General features: G+C 38.8%; 1 protein-coding gene across 1 annotated transcript in view; it reads left to right on the plus strand.

Annotated features, from left to right (window-relative positions):
- The window catches only part of UNC79 (unc-79 homolog, NALCN channel complex subunit), a 203,516-nt gene that overhangs the window by 82,795 nt on the left and 110,622 nt on the right, over positions 1 to 10,099 (plus strand). The window contains 5 exon segments of the mRNA XM_034643061.1: positions 2,621 to 2,811; positions 3,387 to 3,510; positions 5,476 to 5,591; positions 5,593 to 5,614; positions 7,853 to 8,074. Coding sequence (XP_034498952.1) covers positions 2,621 to 2,811; positions 3,387 to 3,510; positions 5,476 to 5,591; positions 5,593 to 5,614; positions 7,853 to 8,074 — 675 coding nt within the window.

The raw sequence follows: 10,099 nt of genomic DNA on the forward strand, positions 1-10,099 counted from the left end.
CACCCCCCCAGCTCCACCCACACCATCCTTTACAACTTTTTATTTCCATTCAGGTTGTTGTCCTTCACTTTCCTCTTTTTTAATCTGGGAGGTCTCACACAACCTCTAAAAATGACTTTAGGACGATATTACTCTTTTTGTCCTTAACAAAAGCACATCGAATGTTCCTTGAATATTTTGCCTACAGAGTTTTTTCCTTGACTCTTATTATTGCTAAGAGTTTCACTTATAATCTTCAACACTTAGTAGCCTCTAGTTTTCAGAGAAAAACAGGAGTTAGAGTTGCCAGTCACCTACCATATTTTGTAGCATGTTGGCAAATTTTATGAATGTACTGCCTTGTAACTTCTAGAGCTATATGCTTCATAGTATAATTGCTCCGTGCGGCAAAAAGAACATATTTATTAACAGATCGAAGTATCTTTCGTCTCTCTGTCAAAATAAGAGTCCGAAAGTAGATGACCTTATATTGAATAATTAATGTTTCAGTGTTTTGTCTTATTTAGAAATGATCTAGATATTCGACGAATATCTATCATTTCACATAAGTTAGTATAACTTTAAATTCAAGCTGCCAGAAAGATTTTGGAAGCTACTTTTTTTTTAAGATTTATTTCTTCATTTTAGAGAGAGACAGAGAGCATGGGGTGGGGGAGGGACAGAAGGAGAGGGAGAAAATCCCCAGGCAGAACACCCCTCCCCCCAGCTGAGTGTGGAGCCTGACACGGGGCCTGAGAGGGTTACTACTGGAGTGTTTCTTCAGTGCAGGAAGCCTCTTTTCCAATGTCCTGACTGTTTATGGTATCTGCAGGCATCTTGAGATGAATAGGGGAGGCTTTGGGATTGGTAAGAAGCACGGGTGGGCTTTGGGATACTTCTAGGACCACAATTATGTTTTCACAAAGATCCAATTAGTAAGGCAAGGACAGTTATTTTTAATTCTTCAAAGAATGAGATGGCAGCCTTGATAGTAACATTAATTAAGGAGTTGGCCTCCCTGCTCAACTGCATTCGTTTGAATTCTTTATATCAATGCAAGAAGATTTCCTAAGCGGGGAAAACAGAAGATCCCTATGTTCTAAGGCGCGTAGATTTGGAGCTGTGCGCCTTTGCAATATTTTTACAGATTGTTTGGCAAAGGCTTCAAGATGTCTTCCCTCCCTCTGAGTACATCATTCCACTTTAGCCCAATTAAATTTCAGAGGGAAGGCCTTTATAACAGCTCCTATCAGGCTCTGAATATGGGCCTCCAGCTGGGTCATTCGCAAGGGGAGGAAGTGGAGGGTGGTTCATGGTGGGGCAGATTTTAATTTTGTTCTAAATCTAATTTCGGTTCTAGAATTCTGCTAGTGGAGTCTTCTAGGGCTGGCTGTGATCTTTTGTGTGTGTGTGTATATGTGTGTGTGTATCTTATCAGTTTGATCCTCCCATATTGGTAATAGGACATTTGTTCAGGGTGAGAACTCTCTAGAAATCCTTTGAAATATAACAACTTTTCCAAATCAAAGGATCCATTGTCTGGCTGTTGACAATTTAGGAACACCACAGAGATACTTGTTCTAAAATGTGACTCAAAACCAGTAGGCCTTGACGTGGCTCAACCATAAATTACATGGCCAAGGTAACCTCAGCAGGGATACGCGCCACCCCGTCAGGATTATCGGTGTTAGTCCTTCGAGTCTATGTAACTAACAACAACAGTGCAATCCTGGAAATGTAGTCACTTCCTGAAAATATCGAGTCAGTCATCTAGGAATTTGGACAGTATGATACCAAGTAGATATTGGAGTTTAAATGGAACTGATTTATTTGTTTTGAATAACCTAGAATTCTAGGTTTAATAACGAAACATTTAAAATTGGATTCATTTAAAATAAAAGGGTTTCCCACAAAACTTGTGTTACATGGTGAAGAGTCAGGACCAGTCAAGCCTTTGTTACTTTGATATGCTTGATAAGAATGTAAGATCTTCATCTAAACTTGCAATTATAAACAGAGCCCAAATTGCGATTTAAATTTTTTTCTGCACTCGAAAATTAATATATTCTCTTACTTAGTAAAAAGATTGTCTTTTTCGTTTGTGAATTCAGCCCGCCTTAGAGCATTTTTAGGAAAAAAAAACTACGGCACAATATGCAGCAAAGGGAAAAATAGTGCTCTCTGCCACTTTATTTTCCATAATGAAAAAATATTCGATGCAAAGTGTACAGTAGTAGAAATCTATCTTCCTTTGAAGCACAGGTGTAACTGCATATATTTGTAACGGGTTTGTCAAACTTTAGAAATAATAATGCTCCAACAGTGTGCTCGTCTTGTTAGGAATAAATCTTGGGAATTTTAATTCACGTGTGATCTGGGAAGGCTGCAGGAGAATAGTTCAAATTCAGTCTCTGATTGATATTTGGACCTATTTATAACTATGGTTTCCTTTTTTTATAACTAATGGATCCCGGTGGTTTACAGATTCTTACAAATCTCACTGTGAAGCTACTTGGCCCAGGATTCAGATGTAATGGATTGTGGTCTTTCTCTGCACCCATTTCCTTTAGGAAGTCCTTAGAGTATAATCATAACAGGTGCATTTTGCTCTTTTCCCCTGTGGCTGTGGCAACGTCGTCAGGTTGGTGGATACTGGGATAAATCCTGCAGCACAGTGACTCAGTTGAAGGAAGGTCTGAACCGAATCCTCTGCCTGATCCCCTACAATGTGATCAGTCAGTCTGTGTGGGAGTGTATCATGCCGGAGTGGCTGGAAGCCATCAGAACAGAAGTTCCAGATAATCAGTTAAAAGAATTCAGGGAAGTATTAAGGTGGGTAAGTAGTTTAATGAAGTCACCATAATTGTCATGATGTCTAACATTTATTGAGCATGTAATGTGTGCCAGGCACTGTGGTAAGCATTTTATGTAATCTTGTTTACTTTTTAACAACATGATAGAGAAATCTGAAGGTGCAAAAGGAAGTAATTGTTATAAATTATGCTGAGACGACTTGGAATTGTTCAGAAAAGATTTTGTTCTGTGGAATAATAGGACACCATATTGTTTGCTGATTTTCAAACATAATTATGATTTGGATAAAGTGGGGGAAGTGCAAAGGGAAAATGTTCTTAGATTCTGGGGAGCAGCTCTAATTCCTTAAAATGCATTCCTTCTGTTGAACCTTGTAGGAGTATAAACACTAATGTTATTAGCAACTGCATGAACTCTTCATATCTTTTCTAATGACATAAGCTATTATAGTAAAATGAAACATGATCATCACGTTCAGAACACAGACCAATCAAAAGTGTTTGGCTCCCCCAAATAAGGTATAGTTAAAAATGCAACAGTAGACCCTAATCCATGCCCATTGGTCATTTACTTCTATTGGCTCTGCTTTCCAGCAAAATGTTTGACATTGAGCTCTGTCCTCTACCTTTTTCATTGGAAGAAATGTTTGGCTTTATTAGTTGTCGCTTCACAGGATACCCTTCCTCTGTGCAGGAACAAGCTTTACTTTGGCTTCATGTAAGTAAATGATACTTTTAATTATTTGGGGCAATAGTTCATAGCCAGCGAACTTGAGATCCCTGGGTAGAGGAGCAGGAAGTTATTGCGAAGAGTCCATAAATTCGCGTGTTTGCTGAGGACTGTCAGTAGACGAATAACTCACTGCACAGATGAATAACTATATTTCAATAATATGTGGCTATAGTTATGGTTAATAAAACACAGATTTATGCAATACTATTACTGAATTCATAATTGCTTTGGTCCTTATGTATTTTCCCATCAATAGTTTCTAAAAGTATAATAGCTGTCTTGTGGGCATTCTGATAAATCTTTTCATATGAAATAGGTCCTTTACTTGGGAAGGTTGAGAGCTACTGACTTAGGGAGAGCTCTTGCTGCTCCCTCAGCCTGGAATACCTTTCTCTGGTCTGCATTTGTAATCCAGCTTATCCTTAAAGCGCAGCTCAAAAATTATCTCGTCTATGAAGTTTGCTGCTGTTTCACACCCCCATTTTCCCTTCAGAATTCATTATTTCTTCCCCCCAGTGTTCATACAGGCTCTTTGTGCCAATGTTATTCTGTCTAATATTTAGTTCATTTTTGTCTCTTGTCCTGATTGCAAATGCCTGGAGGGCAGGGACCAGGCAGGCCTTTTTCATGTTTGAATTCATGCCTCCCTTCATCCTTGCCTCTCAGCATCTGGCTCATTAATGGATGTTCCTAAACATTTATTAAATTGAGTTGAACGCTTGACAAAAAGTTTGGGCAGTTTCAAAACAGGAGGACAGAGTCCGTGTTTAGATTAGCCATGGGTGCTGTTACATTGCTGAGTCACAGAAGGAGGGATACCAAAAGCTTTTCAAGTCGTGAAGATGCCTTTTGGGGTTCTGCACTGAGGAGCCATATTTTTCACAACTGACAAAGAGTAAAGGGACCTTTTTTTTAAAAAGTCACCTTTCGGACACTTTTCATACCCAGGTGGATATCAGTAAGATAATTTCTCATTTTAGGAAAGCTAATCCTTCCATAGATGGCTAGGTGTCATCACTCACTTACACACCCTTTAGACTGAGTTATGTAGGGGTGAGCACACAGGGCCACCAGCCTCTGGTCTCACTATGGCGAGAGCAATTACACCTGTGTGTTTTATGGACAGGGCTTTCCCAGAGTGCCAGTTTGAAGACAGGGTGCTGCAGCTGAAGGTTTTAAACCACTGGTGTAACCATTTGGGGAACAGTGTGAACAGTATAGTGATGGGAGTTGACTGATTTAATAATTAACTGTGGAAACATTTATAGAGTCCTCTGTGCCAGGCACTGTAATTGGCACTGGGAAGAAAATGGGATAAGAAACAGTCCTTTCTTCAGGGAGCTCACAGTGAGAGAGATAGTATCAAACAGTCAGACATAACAAAAGGCGACAATTGCTCTAATGTATATGCAGATTTCTAACTAAGGAAGCAGAGAAGGGGGATGGGTTAATTCTGTCTGAAGGAGGGAGGCACCTATTTCTAAAAATTCATTACAGATAGAGAGTAACTTGATTTTGGCAGGATACCTGAGCCTGCATCAGAAAGCAAGATCAGACAGGGCAGTCAGATCAGAGGTGGGGATGGGATTGCATGCAGGTTACACTACTCGAGAAGGAAGGTGGTGAACTAAGGCACTATTCTATGGAAAGGAGGAGACAGTGTCAAGAGATACTTAGAAGTTTTAGTGGAAATAACATGGCGATTTGTGGGATGAGGGGAGCGGGGAGGATGGAAGGTTCAATACTAACTTTGATTTTTTAGCATGAAAAATTGAGGGTGGCTGTGCTGATAGAATATACATAAGGCAGAGTATCCTTATGTTCAATAGTTCACTTTGGGAAAAAAATGTTAAATGCAGGGTTGTTTTTTTTTGTTTTGTTTTTTTTGGTTGTTTTTGGAGTTTTAAAGTTTGTATTTTTTTGGGGGGGGCATTGCCTTTTTTTCCCCAGGTCTTATCGGAGTTAGACATCATGGTTCCACTTCAACTATTGATAAGTATGTTTTCCGATGGAGTTAATTCTGTTAAAGAACTGGCAAATCAAAGAAAATCAAGAGTCAGTGAACTCAGGGAACCTTGCAGCTCGAAGGGTAATTATTGCCACAACTGTTTTTGTCTTACATGTGAAGGTTTTGTTAATTCTGTCTGCTCCAGAAGTAACATCATAATAAACTTCTCTGAAAGTGCTTTCATCTCATCTCACTCTGTTCACCTTTTAAACACATTAAATCATAGAAAATATTGCTCTAAGATACGGTTCATATAATCTGTGGTCAATAAATCATTGCGTTTCTCTCTTTCACATACCTATTAGCCATCTTTCACCCTTGATGAAAACAAGAGTTAGCTTTGAGGTATTATTCTTTTTTTTCTTTTCTTTTCTTTTTTTGGTCTCCTGGTGAAAAAGAATCCTCTACCGGCTATTTGGCAGATGACTGCTTCACTTTGGGGAGGAGAAGTTGGGATGTTTTGTTCTATCATGTTTTGAGAAGATGTGATCATCTGATGGGGACTCTGAGTGATGCTGTCACTATGGACCAACTGAGCCCATTTTTTGGACCCCTTTGTACCTTTGTGAATAAGAAAGTCAACATAATCTGGCCCCAAGTGTAGGAAAACTATTGGGACTATTTGATAATTTTTCTGCGAAGCACCTGATAGAGCTTCTGTGATGTGCCGACATTCCCAGACCAGGATGGGTTCTGGGCAGGTTCACTGTCATGTGATGGTAGTCAGGGACTATGTTCAACTTGCCCTTGTCAGCCTCTCCATACCATTTTTCCTACTGTCATTCCTACTTGATATCTAGGGATTTGGAAATATGCCAAAATCATGGGGTCATAGTTCAGACCCAGGGCTCTCTTTTGATTTTAATCATTACTTCTTTTCTCATCTGCCTCATAGGAACCAGCTGGCCAACATTTATATTTTCTTTTTTCTGTAACCTTTAATATTAGTGACTTAGTTGGTGCCTTCTACTGTGCGATGTATTCACAATGAACAGTATCACGTAATTGTGTGAGGCAGTTGGAGAAGAACTCATTATCCTCATTTTACAAATACTTAACCTGAGGTTCAGTGGGCTGAAGTGATTTGCCATAGATAACACTGTCAATATCCAGGTATTCTGGTTCTTGATGGGGTACTCTTTTNACAAATACTTAACCTGAGGTTCAGTGGGCTGAAGTGATTTGCCATAGATAACACTGTCAATATCCAGGTATTTTGGTTCTTGATGGGGTACTCTTTTTTTTTTTTAATATGGTGTTCAAGGAACTTGCTGGTTGTTAGATCTTTAAGAGAGAAAATATGATTTCACAGTGATATACAAAGAGACATATCAGTCAGCGTCCTGCTACAGAATTTGTTCCAGATGGTTCAAATGAAAAGACCTTCATGGAGATTCTGCCTATAGAGTTATGGGGAAGGTTAAGGGAGTAGTAAGGGTTGGTGGTGAGGCACCTTGACGCCAGTAATAGCTCAGTATGAAACCATTATACCCCCAGAGCTGAAGGAACAAGGGCCCACTGAGAGTTGAAATTTTAAGGAAGGGGTGGCTGGAAGAGTGATGGAGAGACTGCCAAGGATGTAGTATCAAAGCAGTCGGGGTGGGACATATATGTCCACCTCTCTCTCCTTCAGCTGCCGGCTTCTGCTGGTTCCTTCCATTTACTGCACCGAACTGGAAGCCAGCTAGCAAGAAAGCCAGGAGAGACTCTGTCCTTGGCATCCTTGGGCATAGAGCAGGGCAAAGAAGGGCAGTGAGGGGCTTGGGTTAGGCAAATGGACAATAACCAGTACAACAGGTTTGACATATACTGTTTACCCACAGTAGTTTAATAATTATAATATCCAGTTGCCATTCTTTTTTAACCAGTCACATTAAACTGAGATGTTGTGCTTATGATTCTAAAACTGATCTTGTAATATTTTATTTTTGTAAGGTCTCACTTTTCAGGTTACGGTTTTTAGTAGATGCAGACGATTTAGTTTAATTGGCAATGTGATTGGGATGAACAATATAGTGACAAAGACAGCTACCTTCATTCTTCAGTGTGCTGATGTTTCATTCACCTGGCAATTAGTCACAAAGTTCGGATGATTTTATTCCCTGCCTTTTTTTTAGACATGAGCCCTAATGTCAGTGATTTTATTTCTTATTTTTATATTTTGAGAAGATCCATACTATTTGGAAGTACTAACACTATTGACTAAGGAAGGAAATCACTGCGACAGCTGGAAATACCTTCTGTGAGACCCCAGATATTTTATCTAGCCATTTTAGCTTCTGTGAGTTCACTTATGTGTGTTGACGTTCTTTCTTCTAGGTGAGTGTTGCCTCTGATCCTGGCCGGCGAGTTCAGCACAATATGCTGAGTCCATTTCATAGTCCTTTCCAGAGTCCATTTCGGAGTCCTATGCGTAGTCCATTTCGTAGCCCTTTCAAGAATTTTGGACACCCAGGAGGAAGGACTATTGACTTTGATTGTGAAGATGATGAAATGAATCTAAATTGTTTCATCCTCATGTTTGATCTTCTCCTGAAGCAGGTAGCTGAAGCATGAGCTTCTTTAGTTCAGAGGTGAAGAATAAGGGAAAGCATTGTATAGTGATTCTTGCTATGTGTTGGACATCTTCATACTTACGAAATGATGCAATATCACTCAAGACATTTTGCAAACGCCTTTCAGGATTCCCTAAAGAGTCTGAAAAATACTGTGTGAATATCTGCAATGATGTTGACATATGAGAATGGATGTGAATTTTAGAAACCCTAAAGCATCGTTAGAATTGATTCTGTTAAACAAATCAGGTGAACTGAGTAATGCTATTGTTGGGAAGAGCAAGGTATAGCTCTATAGTGATGGGCCGATGTAAATATATTCCATAAATCGATTTTTGAAGGTAATTTCAGAAGGGAGGTATAAAAGTTTTTAATCAGGAGAACATTTCTTCTCAACTTTTTATTCTGAAATAATTTCAGACTTGTAGAAAAGTTGTGAGAAATGTACAAAGAATTCCCAAATACTCCTCCCCTCGATTGTCCAGATAGTAACACTTATCATATTTCTTTCTCTCTCTCAATCTGCATATGTATGTATGAATTGTAGAATTTTTAAAATAAACATTTGAGGCTAAGTTGCAAATATGATGCCCTTTTGTCCTTAAACACTTCAGAATGTATTTCCTGAAAAATAAGGACATTCTCTTATATAACCAAGAATAAAATCAGGATCAATCAAAATCAAGAAGTTAATATTGTTTTAATGCTATTATCTATTATCTGACCCACAAAAATTAATCATTTTTTAAACTGACATCATAATTATATTTTTATAGTAAAAGAAAAAAATGTTTTTGATCTAGGACACAATCCAGCATCACTCATTGCAACTATTTGTCCTGTCTCATTAGTCTTCTTTAATCCAGAGCAGTTCTTCAGTCTTTGTTCATCTTTCATGTTCTTGATATTTTTGAAGAATGCAGTCCAGTTATTTTGTAGAATGTCCCTCAATTTGAGTTTGTCTAGTGTTATAAATCTATTGGGTTAAGCATTTTTTGGCAGTAACACCACCGATGTGAGGTTATACCCTCTTCAGTGCATCATATCAGGAGGCACGTGGCATGATGATGTTGCCTTACTGGTGGTGATTGCTTGGTTGAGGTGATGTCTACCAGATTTCTCTACTCCAAACTCACTATTTCCCCCTTTGTAATTAATAAGTAACCTGCAGACTGAAATTTCCTGTTCTCATCAGACTTTCACCTACTAGTTTTAGCATCCAGGGCTGATTCATGCCTGGATCAATTATTATGATGAAAGTTACCAAATGATAATTTTCTAATGTCATTATCTTTTAATTTATTAGCTGGCATTCTACTGAAGAAACGGTTTCCCTTCTCTCCCATTTCTATATTTATTTGTTCATCTTCTTATACCTGCATGTACTCATGAGTTCTTATTTTATTCAGTGAGTTAAAATCTATTACTATGATTATTTTTATTTTGATGCTCATATTATCCCATATTTGACCAGTGGGAGTCCCTTCAGCTGGCTCCTGTGTTTTTTTGACATATAACACTTCCTTAATTTCTGGCATGACAAGATGTTCCAGGCTCATTTTATATTTTCCTAGCCCCAACCTTGAAATCAGCCATTTCTCCAAGGAGCCCTGGTTCCTCTTAGTGGATAATGGGTGATGGTATTTAGAAACCAAGATCTGGACCCTAGGTGAGGGGCAACATTTTTTAAATGTGTAAAACCTCACAAAACAATAAGCTTAAAAGAAAAAACCTCTCTTTTAAATGTCCAATGTGAATTTAAAAATAATTCCCATTGTTTGTCTTGTGTTTATATTCTTTTTNTTTCTCAGAGTCCATAGTCTCTCATGTTTCATTCCCCCTTCTGATTACCCCCCCTTTCTTTATCCCTTTTTTTTTCCTCAAAATTTTATTTATTTGAGAGAGAGAGGGAGCATGAGCGGAGGGAAGGGCAGGGGGCAAGAGGGAGAAGCAGACTCCTGCTGAGTGCAGAGCCCGATGCAGGGCTTGATCCCAGGACCTGGAGATCCTG

The sequence above is a fragment of the Ailuropoda melanoleuca genome, chromosome 14, assembly GCF_002007445.2.
Source record: "Ailuropoda melanoleuca isolate Jingjing chromosome 14, ASM200744v2, whole genome shotgun sequence".
Taxonomy (NCBI): domain Eukaryota; kingdom Metazoa; phylum Chordata; class Mammalia; order Carnivora; family Ursidae; genus Ailuropoda; species Ailuropoda melanoleuca.